At 32.6% G+C, this 16,884-nt stretch overlaps 1 protein-coding gene across 1 annotated transcript; it reads right to left on the bottom strand.

The window, feature by feature from the left end:
• Positions 1-669: 669 nt before the first annotated feature.
• LOC133789225 (G-type lectin S-receptor-like serine/threonine-protein kinase At4g27290) lies at positions 670-11,329 on the bottom strand. The gene is made up of 7 exons (XM_062226990.1): positions 10,451-11,329; positions 10,176-10,331; positions 2,035-2,180; positions 1,715-1,925; positions 1,382-1,619; positions 1,152-1,302; positions 670-1,062 (listed from the first exon to the last, which is right to left on the bottom strand). The coding sequence occupies exons 1-7, from the start codon at positions 11,268-11,270 to the stop codon at positions 757-759; spliced, it is 2,028 nt and encodes a 675-aa protein (XP_062082974.1). The 5' UTR covers positions 11,271-11,329; the 3' UTR covers positions 670-756.
• Between the last annotated feature and the right edge of the window lie 5,555 nt (positions 11,330-16,884).

The following is a 16,884-nucleotide window of genomic DNA, read 5'->3' as shown; positions in this document are numbered from 1 at the left end:
AACCATGGAGTTCTCAAGTGATGGGCTCCGAATAGAAGATGCACCTTCCTGATATAGGTAGTACCCATCAATCCATTTAAGCCTTCTTCAACTGTGTAGTCCCATACCTACACAATCTAAGAATCATCACACTTGACCTTCCCCAGGCAGTGTGGGATTGCACAGCTTACCCGGTCTTTCCTCTTACGGATCACAGGATTTTGACTGTCACAACAAGCCAGCCAGTCAATGAGATCTTCTCTTGCAAAAACTTTGTCAAATTTTACTTTTTCTTTTATCAAGTTATGCATCAGTTTGTAGATTTGTGGTGGAATTTCATATATAAGTTATGCATCATAAATTTTCATGTAACCAGTGCTTATTTCTTGGTTATATTAAAGAAATATATATATATATTCATGCTCGAGTTCCAATTTCACGTTACCATTATATCCTTCTGTACGAGATGTTATAATACACATCACTTAGAAATTATTTCAACACTTCAAAATAAGACTATATGTATAAGTTTCTCATCACACTCTTGCCTCACTACAAGGAAATAAGTCTAATAATGGCTTATTATAATCAAGAAAACGTTCAAGAATCACTTTTATTGTCATGAATAGCACATTCTCTTCTGGCATAGATTCATATATACTACATGTAGATTACTAATACCAATCATCATTGCAGTTTTGAACGAAATAAATAGAAATTGTAATAATTCAAATTCTAAAAATTTACATGATAAACTCTGATTTGTTGTATGAATTATCATCGCGCCTCGACAGCTGTTATGCTTGTATTGCATGATGGTGTCTTAGAAAAGGGGGAATGATATCCCTCCCACAAATCTGTGTTGGTGAAATAGGCTGGTGGTTTGGGTTGAGGCAACACTTTCTCACCGCTCAACATTAGAATAACAGAAGATATATTAGGCCTATCAATAGGTTTTTGTTGCACACACAAGAGACCGATGTGGATGCAACGCAATGCTTCTTCCATGTTGTCGTTTGGATCTCTTAACAAGCACTTATCAATAAACATAAATGCGTTGCCTTCTTTCATCAAAGTCCATGCCTAACAAATATTATAAAAATATAAATAAAAAAGAAAAAGCTAAATACTTACCAATCCAATTAGGTTAAGTATGCTATCCAAATACTTACCAATCCAGTGAGGTTAAGAATGCTATCTTCATCGTACAGGTCTCTACTTTTCTTTCCACTTACGATTCCAAGCATCAATGTGCCAAAACTAAATACGTCAGATTTTGTTGAGAATAAGCCATTAGAAGCATATTCTGGAGCCAAATAACCACTACATTTGCATAAAATAATTTATTACTATACAAGAGATTTATAATAAAGAAACTAAAAGGATTTCAAAGATGACTTACTAAGTTCCAACTATTTTGTTTGTGTTTCCTTCTATTTGGTCTCCACCAAAACATCTAGCCAAGCCAAAGTCTGAAATTTTGGGATTCATGTTTTTATCAAGTAACACATTACTGGCTTTGAGATCTCGATGTATAATTCTCAATCTAGAATCATGATGAAGATAGAGAAGCCCCTTAGCAATTCCACATATAATCTCAAAACGTTTAGGCCATTCTAATAGTATGCTTTGCCTTTCATCTGCAAATATTGGTTTCTAATTTTATTAAAACAAAATAAGAAAATATATATTTATAGAACATGACATGTATTAAAAGAGGTGAAAAGAGTCTTACCAAAGATAAAATGGTCAAGGCTTTTGTTGGACATATACTCATAAATTAATAATTTCATTTCTCTATGAATACAATAACCATATATCTTTACAAGATTTCGATGTTGAAGCTTGGCAATTAGTTTAATTTCATTTTTGAACTCAGTGACTCCTTGTCTAGAACACATTGATAGTCTCTTCACAGCTATTTCTTGACCTCCTTCAAGTATACCCTAATATATCACAATGAAGTAATTATTTACTTATTTCAATCTTTAATTACCAATCGGTATCTGGTAAAAAGAATAGAGAATATTCTGAAGCAGGTAAATGAGAACTTACTTTGTATACAGGTCCAAAACCACCCTCTCCAAGCTTATTATTCTCTGAAAAATTACTAGTGGCAGTACTAATTGTATGCAGATCAAACAATGGAAGCTCCAAGTCTTCATCTTGGCTTTCGTTTATCTCAAATGAATTATTAGTGGCTGTGAAGATTAAAACCTCAAAACAATAAGAAAACCTATACAATCTTGTAAAACCAGTGTTACAACCTCTAGCTCTTTTTGTCTATCTCTTTACAATATTCAATAGCTTCCTATATATATATATGGAAGACTTCTCAATGGTTACTACCCATAGATGGTTACTAACAATTACGATGATGTTGCAACATAGTAACTTGGTATAGCAAGTCACCAACAAGTAAATATTTTTTTTCTATATTAATTTCGAATTTAGTTATTTTTTTTGCCATAATTAATGGTGTGTTTTCAACCAATGAGAAACACTAGCTATATTTAGAAATTGACATACATTTGAAAAATGAAAAAGTTTACAATATTATATTTTCATAATAAATACATATTTTTCATCAGGTAACCCTTCCAAAAATTTGAAAAAATCAAAATTTATTTTTAGAAATATTAATGAACAACTATAAATATGAATCATTGATCCTAATCCAATAGTTAATGTTAAAGTAACCATCTATGGGTAGTAACCATTAAGAGTACACCCATATATATACATATATATATATATATAAGAACGAAAGAGCAAATAGAAAACATGGAAGAAACAGTTACATGTAAAGTCATTAATCTGAAGTCCCATTAACTAACCCCTAATGCCCTCCTAACCACCAAAGAGATTGAAATTAGAGGCACAAGTTTAACAGTGGTAGTATTAATAGTTACATTTCTCAGTTTCGTATATCTCTTCCATATAAAAAGAAAGTGTGTACATAACAAAAAATTTTAGTTTTAACGATTTGTTTGGCTAACTTTAAGGGAATATTCTAAATATTTAACGGAATATATCTTTAAAACTAACTAAAAATAGATATTTATTAATTATATTAATATAAATTCAAATATATTAAATATTATTATTATAATAATATTTAATATAAGACTATATACATAATGATTATATTAATTCAAATTCAAATATTATAAAATATCATTATTATAATAATATATAATACAAGACTAGATATTTAATAATTATATTAATATAAATTTAAGTGTTATAAAATATTATTATGATAATAATATATAATTCTAATTTTTTACTAATTATATTAATATGACTTTAAATATTATAACATATTATTATTATAATAATATTTAATACAAGACTAAATATTTAATACTTATATTAATAAAATTTTAAATACTATAAAATATCATTACAATAATAATATATAATACATAATATTAATTTTTAATAAAAAAAATGATCATTTATGTTTAAAAAGTTATCATATTATATATATATTAAAAAAATTATAAATAATGTTTTTGTTTAATTTTTCATTTAATATGTTTATATCATTTTTTTAATTTTATATATAATATTGGTTATATATTTGAAATATATATGACAATGATACAAATTTAATACAAATAATTATTAAATTCTATAAATAAAACTAAGCAAAAGTGTCTTGTATCTAGTGTATATATATCTTCTATATAAAAAGTGTATTGATAATGGAAATTCTTGATTTTAACCGTTTGTTTTGTTATCTTTAACGGAATATTCTAAATATTTAATAGAATATACATTTAAAACTAACTTAAAAATAGATATTTATCAATTATATTAATATAAATTTAAATATTATAAAATATCATTATTTTTAGAGGAAATTACATTTTATATAAAATTTTTAATAGAGTGTGCAAAAATATGATTTTTTTAAAAAAAAAAAAAAGTAATCTATGGCATTTTTTTTTTTTAATAATTTTCACTTTTATGGGTTTATTTTTCCATATTTTTGTATAAAAGTTGGTTTATGTCATAATTTTACTCTTAATCAAGTTTTATTAATTTGGAAGGGTATGTATTTTAATTTGATTATTATTTTTTTTAGCTTATTAGCATTTTTATATTACTAATTTTAAATTAAAATTTTCTTTGGTTGTTTTGTAATTTTTTTTTTTTTGTAATATGAATTGTGTTTAAAATTATTTTTTAGTTATTATAAAAAAAAAAATTCTTCTTTCTAGATTGTTCATTTCTTTTTTCAAATATTTTATAAGTTAACCAGTTACTTGATTGATCTTTGATAGTTATGTAAAAAAAAAATCATAGAGCTAGGTTAAATAACATGTATCAGGAGGGGTAACCAGTTATCCTGAGAGGAGTAAATTTCTGCCATAAGAGAGGTAACCAGTTACCATAAGAGGGGTAATATGAAAAGAAACATCAAATTTGAAGGAAAAAGAGGAAGAACACTTCATTAAAAAAGGAAGAAGAAGTAACTATGATTTTAGTAACATAGGTAACTAGTTACCATAAAGAACTCAGAAATATACACACATCAGAATGTGAAGGTAACCAGTTACCCCTAGAAATATACACACAAATAACGTGAAGGTAACCACTTACCCCCAGAAATGTACACACAAAGAACGGGAAGGTAACCAGTTACCACATATATGAAAATAGAAAGAAAAAAAATCTGATCCACCCCTTTCCCTTCTCTCTCATCTTCTTCATATAATTTTTTTTTCTAGATTTGAATGTTCACATCAGGGTAACAAGTTACACATTCACGTTTTCATATTTTTATTAGTTTTCTTTCCAAATTTTGGTGTTCCTATAAGTGTTACAGTAAATAGAAAATTCTATTTTAATTTTTTTACATATAGTTGAAAAAACTATAAAAAAAAATTACAATAATAAAAGATAACAAATAAAAAATAGTAAAATAATTATGTAATGTTAAAACATATGTGTGAAAAAAATGAAAAAAAAAAAAAGAAAATTGAATGAGAAAAGAATAAGTACAAAAAATGAAGACAAAAGAAAGAAAAAAAAAACTTAGGAAAGAAAACTAAAAAAATATGAAAAAAAAATGAAATGATGAAGGAAAAAAATAGATGAATGAATAAAAATGAAAAGAAGAAGAAAAAAATTGGAAAAATGGAAAAAAAAATATGAATGAAAAAATTGATAGAAAAAAATGAAAAAAAAAAATGAAAAAATGGAAGAAGAAAAAAAAGAAAGAAAAAAAAAGCTCGTATGTGTGAAAAAAGAAAAAAAAAATGGAAGGAGAAAATAATAAATAAATAAATGAAGAAAAAAAAAAGATGAAAGAAAACTGAAAAAATATGAAAAACAATACAAATGAAAGAAAAATAATAGATAAATGAATAAAAATGAGAAGAAGAGGATGAAGAAGAATAATGGAAAAATTGAAAGAAAAAAAAGGATTAAGGGAAAAATTGGTGAAAGAAAAAAATGGTAGAAAAAATAAGGTATGAAAAAAATAAATAAAAAATAACTGAAAAAGTTAAGGAAAAAATAAAATAAAATTAATTTTAAAATCAAAGAAAACATAACTATGATAAAAAATGTGACATTTCTATATTTTAGTAGAGCTGTAAATACGGGTTGAGGTTTCTAGCACGGCACGAGCACGACACGGCACGAAAAAATATGGGCTTGGGCCAAGTACGACACGAATTAAAAATTGGCACGGCACGGCATGGTACGACATGGGCTTGAGCACGACACAACACGACAATCTCCGAAGGCACGACACGAAAGCACGAACAAATTAGCCCGAAAGCACGACCCGATAAAATACCCAATATTTTTACATTAATAATGATAATAAGTTTTTATTTGTCAATTATTTATAAATTAAAATGATAATAAAAGTCTATTATTTTTCTCAATTTCTATATTTTTATAATTATATTAATTTATTTTAAGATTTGTGAGTTAAAATTTTTAGCATTTATTAGTAGGTATTCAAATTCTAATAATTATATTTGATATAATTTTGGGTAAAGTATTGTTAAAAAGTATATAAAAATATCTAAAACTATAATTCACACAAAGAAATGTATTTGGATTGGTGGTAAGTCTGTTGATTCTTAAAGAAGAGGTGGAGGGTTCAATTCTCTAGCCTCACATTTTTTTGCAATAATAAAAGTGGGCCGACCCAGCCCGGCACGAATTGAAATACGGGCCCGGCCCGAATTATTCAGAGGCACGAAAATGTGGGTCAGGCTGGGCCAGGACGGCCTATATTTACAACTCTATATTTTAGTTAGCTACTAATTGTGTTTCTCATACTTTAATTGTTTCTTTAATAAATTTTCTTGTACATATTAAAAAAAGTATATGTAGCGTCTCAGAATTTCACTTAGCTAGATATTAGTAGTGGTAGCTTAGTATTTTAGTTTTTGTGGATATTGGTTCAAGGCAGGAATTAGTTGGAAACTCGTAAAGATAGTTATGAATTTTATAAGTTTAGCCTATAGTTTAGAAATATTAATTTTAACATAAGGTCTGATAAATATAGCTAGTCCTAGAAATATTATTTATTATAATCTAAGGTTTAGATAGAATAACTAAGAATGTGACACTTGTCACATGTATGTTTATTAAGGATTTAAGCATTTTAAATGAATAAATTAATAAAGGATAGATCTATATGGTCTAGAACCTTCCAGCAACTATTAGGATTACATTTTACTCAGTCAAAGTTGTTTTACCAAACTTCAAGTGTGCTGAAAACGTGCAAAAATGTGTTTAAAGTACCAGTGTATGCTGATATATCGTAGTTATAGGGCTGATACATCGCCTATGGATGATACGGAAAACACGTCGACTTTGCACGAACGAAACCACGGAAGCTCGGGGCATAGGTATAGGCGATATATCGCCTAGGGTAGGAGATATATCGGCTCTTGGAACCATTTTTGAAACTTTGTGGATTTAAACTAGAAACAGCCCTCAACAACTTTGACTTGTTCCTGAACATCTTTGACCGAGTTTTGGGCATCTCTTGAGCGAAAATTGTATTTTTAATCATTTATTTATTCATTTTAAAATGAGTTAGTTTCACTCCTTGAACTCTATAAATAGGACCCTTCACTCAGCCATTTTATTCATCATTTAAGCACAGTTCAAAGCCTCTAAGCACCTAAGTTTGTTCTAGAGAGAAACACTAGGGTTTTGGGGTTAAAGCTTTCAAATCTAAAGCTTTTCTAAACATTTGGGAAGTAAGCTATTGTGTGATTTTGATGTTTGAGGTATGGATCAAAGCTCTAAGCTATCTAAGGTACTGTTAATCTTCAGCTTTATTCCATTTTCATTCGTCTTATTCTTTTCTTTTATTTCAAAACCTAACTTGCTACTATGGCTTATGGTTAGGTGTTTGAGTTTCTTGAAACTTAAGGTCTTCGGTAAGTTACTATCTTGATGATTTGGATCTTCTATTCATCTTCTTTCTCTAGAGGACTTATGGTTTCTTATGTTTGGTTTTGTTATATTATTTCATATAATATAATATTAGATTAAATAATGTGACAAAATGTGATTTGTCACATCTTGTAACATATTATTGAGAGTCACAAAATTGGACACATGTGTGTGCCCAAATGTGACATATTTTGGAGTTACAAAATCAGTTACAAATTTGTAACTCCCAAATATTACCCAATAATGTGTATATTATATGTTACACATTTGAGATTGGATTTCATAAAGCCATTATGAAATATGGTTGTTGGAGATATGATTTTAACCCCAATAATGTGTTTTGGGAGTTACAAAATCATTTGGGAGGGTTTGGAACCGTTTGGAAAAACAGCACATTTTCAAGTGCTGAAAATGGGTTGTGGCTGCGGCCACTGAATGATGGTGGCCGCGGCCTGGGGGACAGAGAGCAGTGGCCACAGCCACTGATGTCCCTGGCCGCGACCACAGGTGCATTTCAGGCCAAATTTTCAGTTTTTTCCAAATGTGTTGAACGGTTCTAAAAACCCAAATAACTCCCAAATCTCAATTTTAATTCCATATTAATCCAATTAAACATTGATAACAGCCATGGGGGTTGGTGGAATTTGAAATCCAAAGGGTATCTCAAACTCTATAAATAGGAGCCTAATGCTCACTTGTATTACATACCATTTTTCATCCACAAAGTACTTGGCTGAAAAATACACCTTGAGGCTTGATAATTCCAGAGAGCTATTTCCTAGAGAGATCCCTTAGTGCTTAGAGAATAGGGAGAAATAAGCTTTTGGACAAAGGTCTTGAACCTTGTTCAAGTTGGTGATCCCCACTACTCTACACTTTGGTTGTGTGAGAGTTTGTTTGTGTTTTCATTCTTTTGTTCCTCTTTTTCTTCTTATTTACTTGTATTATTATAGTATTGAGTTTGTAATCTTCTTCTTCTACATCCTTTTATTTACTTGTATTTTGAGCAATTGAGTTGTAATACTTATTTAATCAATATTATCTTGTCCATTGTATTTTTGCATAGAGTTGTATTTGGTTTTTCCATAATTTCATTGAGCAATAATACATATTTTTCTAACAGGTTTTAGGAGTTTCCAATCCCGCTCTTGTCTCCAATATCCCTATTTTTTGTAAGGAAAATTAGGTAGTTTAGTTTATGATCTCGTTTATGTTTTGTATGACTTAACATTTTAGGTACAATAAATGGGTAAGTGTGTCTGGACCTAAGGTGTCTAATGATGTATGATAGACTTATGTCCGGTAGGATCGGTTGCCACAATTTTATGACGGACCTAAGTTGATGTCCGGTGTATGACGGACTTTTGTCCGGAGCTTAATTGTCACCCCATGAATAAACACTTATCTTTTTATTATATCTAATTTGTTATTATAATCTATGACCTATAGTTACGATTATGACTTATGACCTATGATTTATGACTACGATTATGACTTAGATTATGATTTATGACTATGATTATGACTTAGGCTATGATATGACCTATGGTTATGTGATGTGATATGATTAGTATAACTAAGTTTTGTTATGACTCTTGTGTAATTTATGATATGTTGATTAAATGATTATATGACTAACCCTTATTTTTATTTTCCTTACTGGGTTTAGAAGCTCACCCCTTATGATGTTGTTGTATAGAAAATTGATGATAGAAAGGCCAGTTGCGAGTGGGACCTAGGAGCTTCGTGATGTACTTGTGGGGACCATATAGTTGAGAAAGATCAAGCGAGCCTAATTATTTATTTTTATTAAAGAATGTTTTCTTTTAAAGTTTTATTTAAAAGTTGCTCATTTTAAAGACAATTATTTTATTTTTTGTAAAACCATGGATCCATATATTTATTTTCAAGTTTTATTCAATAAAAAAAGCAATATTTATGATTATGATCCAACGCTGTGTTCTCGATAATTTATGAGAAATTAGGGCGTTATGGTATAAATCCCATATTTGTGCACATTGATGGTGAAAAAGCCATATTTTTTTTTAAAATTCCTTATTTTTATCAATATTTTCCACCTATGACACATGACAGAGCCAAACAGATCAATGGGCCCTCACAAGAGGTCTGGGCCCAATTGGGGCCCAGTTAACAATGAATAAGGAAGCCCTGGCGGCCCAGACCATACTAAGTCCGATGACAGGCAAGTAACGTAAGCATAGTGAGAAGGCCGAAACTAAGGTGTTGGCCCGCATATAATAAAATATTTTTATTATAATAATATTTAAGACAAGATTAAATATTTAATACTTATATTAATATAAATTTAAATATTATAAAATATTATAAAATATTATTATAATAATAATATATAATACATAATCTTAATTTTTATTAAAAAAATTATCACTTCATATTATATATGATTTTTTAAAAAATCATAAAAAATGTTTTGGTTTAATTTTTTATTTAATATGTTTATGACATTCTTTTTTTATATAATATTGTTTATTTATTTGAAATTTATATGACAATGATATAAATTTAATAAATATAATTAATAAATTCTATAAATAATACTAAGAAGTTGCATTTTAGTTGTATCTAGTATATATATGAAACAATAGTCTAGTCTATGTGTTCAAACACAATTTTATGCCATTTGTTAGTAATAAAAACTATTTGATTTCTTCATAAATGTTTCTCTGCTATAATATTTCATAAAAAAAATTGAAGTCAAGGGTAGAGACTTTTACCAATAATGTGTCTCCTCCTCCTGTGAATGTAAAAGCCAATTAAAATAATAAGCCCAACAGCTAATCCGACTATGATAGCAATAATTATCACTGCTCTCTCCACCTTGAACTTATGATTACGATCAGTTCTTTCTTTTTCATCAAAAAGTTTTGGAGCTGAGAAAAGCAAAATAGAATATTTAAGAAAACCCATGTAAAACATACTGGTTATAACCAAAACAGAATACATAATGTGCACTTGATATAATATATAATATATATATCTGTACCTGTACCTGTTGCTGAAAACGGTATTCGAATATATACATCTTGTCGGCCATAAGGAGCTTGTCGAATATCAAACAGATCTCCGAACCAGAGAACGCAGTCACTGACTTCAAAGCCATAAGCCATGCAAGAGCAATTGCTCAAGCATTTAGCATTGCATTCGTGCAGATTCATACTCTTATTTGCCCAAATATATTGAGCATTGGGCACTTTCAAGTCAGAAAAGCCAAGGAACACATCTTTCTCTTTATCATCGCAGCTCACAGAACCGTTTCTCACACACCCTTCTGACCAATGCATCACCTTCCAATTTTCTTGATTCTTTGGCTTAAACCCTTCTAAACATTGGCAGATTGGCTTATTCACTTCATTTGAACCACATTCTGAATTAGCTCCACAGATGCCATAGTAGTCACACTGGTCTCCTGGAATTGTGTAATAAGAATGCCAAATTTTGTCTTCTTCTCTCCATTCTTTGTATTCAATTCTTTTGCCCAGGACAATTCTTAAGATCATTGATGTACTGTTGACGCTGTAAGTGAAGTAAACTTCATCATCGTTGTGCACGAATTCGTAATCAGACCCGTACCAAGGATATGATAAAGTATTAAAAGCTCCGCTGAAACTTATGCCATCCCAAGGCCCTTCTCGAAACAATTTTGCAGACCCATTACGGATAAATAGTTGAGGGTATGTATGGTGTGGTTCATCAAGCTCAATCCCATAAGTGAAATCTCCATCGCAGGGGTCATCAGAACTCTTCCATGATGATAAACGCCTATTGAGACCTCTCCTCAAGTCCCATCCCAATTTCATTCCTGGTAACATCGTATCAGTAGGATAATCAAAGCTTTCCCACAAATAGTTGTCTGTATTCTCGTCTTTCTCATCTCTCTATTAAGACTGAAATCAATGGTGAAAAGATGAATTGTATATTGATGTAAAAACAATACAGAAGGTATTTTATACCTGAGACCAATACAACAATATACTAACTGAATACAGTTAGAGCAGAAACTAATTACTGTTAGGACAGCTAATCACTAACAGAACAATAACTAACACTAACAATCATAAGGAGTCTCTAACACCCCCCCTCAAACTTAGGGTGGATAATGATACAACACTAAGTTTGTCTCTGAGATACAGGAACCGAGTGCTTGATAATGCTTTTGTCAAGATATCTGCGATTTGGTCTTGAGCAGGAGTATGACGAACAGTTAGCTGGCCACTGATGATCTTCTCTCGAACGAAATACAGGTCTAACTCAATGTGTTTCGTTCTAGCATGTAGAACAGGATTTTGAGACATCAAAACAGTACTCTTATTGTCACACCATATTGTTGGAGTAAGCGGCTGGAAAACCCGAAGTTCAGCAAGTAAGGATTGAATCCAGACCAACTCCGCAGTAGTGTTTGCTAGACTGCGATACTCAGATTCTGTACTAGATCTGGAAACAGTTCTTTGCTTCTTTGAAGCCCAAGAAACCAAGTTAGCTCCAAGGAAAATGCAGAAACCAGTAGTGCTGCGCCTATCATCAGGATCAGATGCCCAATCCGCGTCACAAAAGGCAGTAAGAGATAGCTGGGAAGACCGTGACAGATGCAAGCCATAATCCAAAGTACCCTTGAGATAACGCAAAATTTTCTTGACAACTTTGAAATGACTTTGAAGTGGATTTTGCATAAATTGAGACACTCGATTTACAGCATAAGAGATCTCTGGCCTGGTTATTGTAGCATATTGTAGAGCCCCAACAAGACTTCTATAAAAATGAGGTTCTGTAACAGGATCACTGCCAAAGGCAGACAGTTTCTCCCCAGAAGTCATTGGATTAGGGAGAGAGTTTGCAAACTGCATTTTTGCACGGCAGAGAAGATCAGTGATATATTTCTTTTGGCAAAGATGGAGTCCTGAATCAGTGTGCTCAACCTGAATTCCAAGGAAGTAATTTATATGACCGAGATCTTTAAGAGCAAATAATCTGTCAAGCTGAGAAACAAGAGTAGAAATGGCATCTGTATCACTCCCTGTGACAAGAATGTCATCAACATATACAAGGATGAAGCAAATATGTTGAGGAGTAAACCGTAAAAATAAAGATGTATCAGCTCTGGAACTAGTAAAACCAAGGGAGAAAAGAGCAGATTTAAGTTTATCAAACCATGCTCGCGGGGCCTGACGTAGTCCATACAGAGCCTTATGAAGTTTACACACAAGACTAGGGGAGGAAACATCCTTAAATCCAGGTGGCTGATGCATGAAAACCTCTTCCTTTAAGTCACCGTTCAGGAACGCATTATTTACATCAAGCTGTTTGATGGACCAGCCTCTAGAAAGAGCTATTGTGAGAACTACTCTAATAGTTGTAGGCTTCACTACAGGACTGAAGGTATCAGTAAAATCAAAGCCATACTGCTGTAGAAAACCTTGAGCAACCAGCCGAGCCTTATGTGTTGCCACAGTACCATCTGCATTTTCTTTCAACTTAAATACCCACTTACATCCAACAGCTTTTCTTCCTTCAGGCAGAGAAACTAAAGTCCATGTGCCATTTCGTTTTAGAGCATCAATCTCAGCTTGCATTGCATTCCTCCAATCTGAATTCTGTAAAGCATCAGAAACTGTTAATGGCTCTTTGGAAGCAATAAAAACTTTGGGTTTATAGACCCCTGCCTTGGAACGAGTAACCATAGAATGAGTGTTGGATGCAGTTTGCAGATCTGATGTTGGTAAATCTATTTGAGTATGGAGAGCAGGAGAAGTGGCAGCGGAAGGAGAACACTCAGAATGAGATTGAGAGGCTGAAGTAATAGACGGAACAGTAGGAAAAGACAACAAAGGAGGCAAAGTTGAGGCATTTAAAGAAGAAGATGAAGAGGAAGAAGGAGGAGATTGTGTAGAAGAAACAGTTGGAACCATAGAAGGAGACAGAGGTATAGAGGCAGAAATATAATGTTCAGTATTAGATGCTGTTTTTGAAGGAGAACCAGTATATGCATATGGAAAATCAAACTCATTAAAGAGAACATCTCTTGAAATATAGACTCGGCCATTTGGTGCTAAACATTTATAGCCTTTGTGTTGAAGACTATAACCAAGGAAGGTGCACTTAGTGGAACGAAACTCTAGTTTATGCTTATTGTAGGGTCTAGTGTTTGGAAAACAAGCACACCCAAAAACTTTTAATTGATTGTAATCTGGGTCTTTTCCATAAAGAACATTGAGAGGAGTAAAGTTGCTTAAAACTGGTGTAGGTAGTCTGTTTATGAGAAAAGTAGAAGCTTTGACAGCTTCATCCCAAAAAGAAAGAGGTAATGAGGCATGAGCAAGTAAAGTGAGTGAAGTTTCCACTAAGTGTCTATGTTTGCGCTCAGCCACTCCATTTTGTTGATGGGTGGTAGGACATGAGAGACGATGATGAATACCATTATTTAAAAGATAGGATTTGAAGGCTTGGTATTCACCACCCCAATCGGATTGGATTGATTTAATGGAGCATTCAAACTCTTTTTCAACTTGAGATTTGAAATGTATGAATGTTTGTAAAGCCTCAGATTTTGTTTTTAAGAGAAATACCCATGTGTATCGTGAATATGCATCAATAAAGTGTATGTAATATCGAAAACCATTTGTTGAAGGGGTCGGAGAAGGACCCCAAAGATCACTGTGTATGAGTTCCAAAGGTTTAGTATAAGTTGTTTCTGAATTAGGAAATGGGAATTTATGAATTTTTCCTTTGCAGCAAGCCTCACAGAAATCAGAAACAGTTTTATTTATAGCTGGAATATTACAATGAGACATAATGTTCTTCACTACTTTGGCTGAAGGATGACCTAGCCTAGAATGCCATAAGGAAAATAGTGAATGTGAAGAAGAAGAAGAGGTACTGTGAACATTATTGACCAAATGAACAGAATTACAAGGAGACAAAGGGAGGGAAGAAGAACGAAACTGCAGCTTTGAAGGATGCAAAACATAGAGGCCTTTCTCAAGGGTGCCCTCCATCAGTATTTGCTTGGAAACCTGATCTTTGACAAGACAAAAATTAGGATAGAACTCAAAGAAAACATGATTATCCTTGGTGAACTGAGAGACACTAATAAGATTTTTTGTAATCTGAGGAACATGAAGTAAACGATTGAGGACAAGAGGATTAGAAGAAAATGATGTTTGGAAAATAGCCTTACCAACATTTTGAATCTGCAGGCCTGCACCATCACCCATATGCACCTGGTCAGTGCCAAAGTAGGGGTCCTTTTTAGCAAAAACGCTTTGATCAGCAGTGCAATGGCTTGTTGCTCCCGAATCCGGATACCAGGCAGAGTCCGAAACTGTGTCTGCGGTGGCAATGTTAGCTGAAATTTTTTCCATATTAGCTGCACCAACGCCAGGAAACTCAAAATTGAACCGTTGATAGCAGCGTGAAGCTAGATGTCCAGGACGTGAGCATAGTTGACAAATAGGTCTACTATTAGAAATTCCAGAGTTAGGAGCAGAACGACCATGAGAACCACCAATATTAGTGGGGAAAGTTGACTGTGGACTAGAAAATGCTGAAGTTCCAGAAAAACTGGACTTAGCGCTGTTGTAAGCACCACGAGAGGAAACAGCATATGGATTCCAGGCACCTTGGGACACACCATGACCACCAGAATTTGAGGAAGAACCAGGAGGATAGGAGAACCTGTGAGCATTAGCAGAAGAGAAAGAACCTCTTCCTCGAGTGGTTCGATTAGAAGCAATATTGACAGATTCTATATTTTTATTGTAAGACTCCATACGGTGTTCTTGAGACAGCAATAAAGATTCAATCTCAGGTACAGAATATGGTTGATTTCTTGAATTAACCGAAATAACAAAAGTGTCATACTCAGGAGGTAAGCCTTTGAAAATTGTTGCTATATGTTCTTTAGTAGTAACCTCGTGACCAACAGAATCAAGACGATCAACAATCGTTTTAATGCGTAAGAGATAATCATCAATGGAAGAAGATCCTTTCCTAATACTTTGCAATTGAGTTTGAAATTGATCAATTTTAGCTGTAGTCTGAGTAGAGTAGTATACCTCAAGTGTTTTCCAGATCTGAGCAGAGGTCAAACATCGAACCACTCGAGTAAGAATAGGCGGAGTCATCGAAGACAGCAACCAGGAAAATAGCAACTGATCTTGAACCTCCCATTGTGTAAACTGAGGGTTAACATTGTTGGAGAGTTGATCCAGTTCGGTCAGGAACTTTCTTGGAGGAACAACCCCATCGGATATGTAATCTTGAAGCTGATGACCACGAATAGCAGAGAGAACTTGTGGACGCCAGAGAAGAAAGTTGTTGTTGTCGAGTTTAACGGAGATCTTGTGAGAAAATGTAACTGGAGGTGATGCTGAAGAAGTCACCGGAGCCGATTCAGTCATATTTGCAGAAGTCGTCATGGAAGAAATGGCAACCGTGAAGAGTATAGCAAGTAGTGATAAGGAAGATGAACTGTTTGAAGAAAGGTCAAGGAGAAAAACAGACAAATTGGTAGAGAATCTCTGATACCATATTAAGACTGAAATCAATGGTGAAAAGATGAATTGTATATTGATGTAAAAACAATACAGAAGGTATTTTATACCTGAGACCAATACAACAATATACTAACTGAATACAATTAGAGCAGAAACTAATTACTGTTAGGACAGCTAATCACTAACAGAACAATAACTAACACTAACAATCATAAGGAGTCTCTAACACTCTCAAAACCAAGTTACCATTATCCAAGAGTTGAACAAGTGGTTCCTGTGCTTGTTTCGACGAGTTTGTAGACCAAACGACCCTCTTATTCTGTCCGTAAAGCACAAGATTTCCTGTGTCGTCTATAGTCAACGAGCCAGATGAATCGTCGATCGGTTCACACCTGTTTGCCACCCAAACAACAGTTTGAACTGAGATGTTCTTATACCGAATTCCCAGAAAACGATTCTTTGAAATAGCTGGAGTAAAGAATCCCAGTTCAAAAAGTCCTTCTCTAGATACCAAAGTTGTGTTATCACTCATAAATTCTGAAGGTCTAATGGTATCAAGCACAGCAAAAGTTGTTCTGGAAAGAGAAAGTCTCAAAACAACAAAGGTAGCCAGAAAAGAAAGGAACTCCATTTTTTTTCTAATTCGTGATGGTGCCAATTATATGATCCATTTTATAGAACTTATTAGTGATGATATAAGTCAAGAGACACGGCAATGGAGTTAATGTTATTGGGGTAGTTAGTTAGTTCGTTTTCAGACAAATTGTAGTGGAAAAATCTTAGTCATTAAATGGATAAACACACTAGTCCAGCCATTAAATGAATAAACCCACTTGTATCCTCAAGTGATCATAATGCACTTGTATCCTAAAGCAAGTGAATCAGCCATTAAATGAATCCCCAAGACCACAAAAGTGACCAATGATACACCTCT

This window comes from Humulus lupulus, chromosome 7, assembly GCF_963169125.1.
Source record: "Humulus lupulus chromosome 7, drHumLupu1.1, whole genome shotgun sequence".
Classification (NCBI taxonomy): Eukaryota; Viridiplantae; Streptophyta; class Magnoliopsida; order Rosales; family Cannabaceae; genus Humulus; species Humulus lupulus.
Note: the sequence above shows the minus strand (reverse complement) of the source record. Positions and strands in the feature narration are given on the sequence as shown.

Coding starts and splice junctions, on each gene's coding strand:
- LOC133789225 (XM_062226990.1), bottom strand. CDS start 11,270: ATGTTACCAGGAATGAAATTGGGATGGGACTTGAGGAGAGGTCTCAAT. Junction 10,332..10,450: donor AATACCGTTTTCAGCAACAG/GTACAGGTACAG, acceptor TGCTTTTCTCAG/CTCCAAAACTTTTTGATGAA. Junction 2,181..10,175: donor GAGGAGGAGACACATTATTG/GTAAAAGTCTCT, acceptor TAATCTTCACAG/CCACTAATAATTCATTTGAG.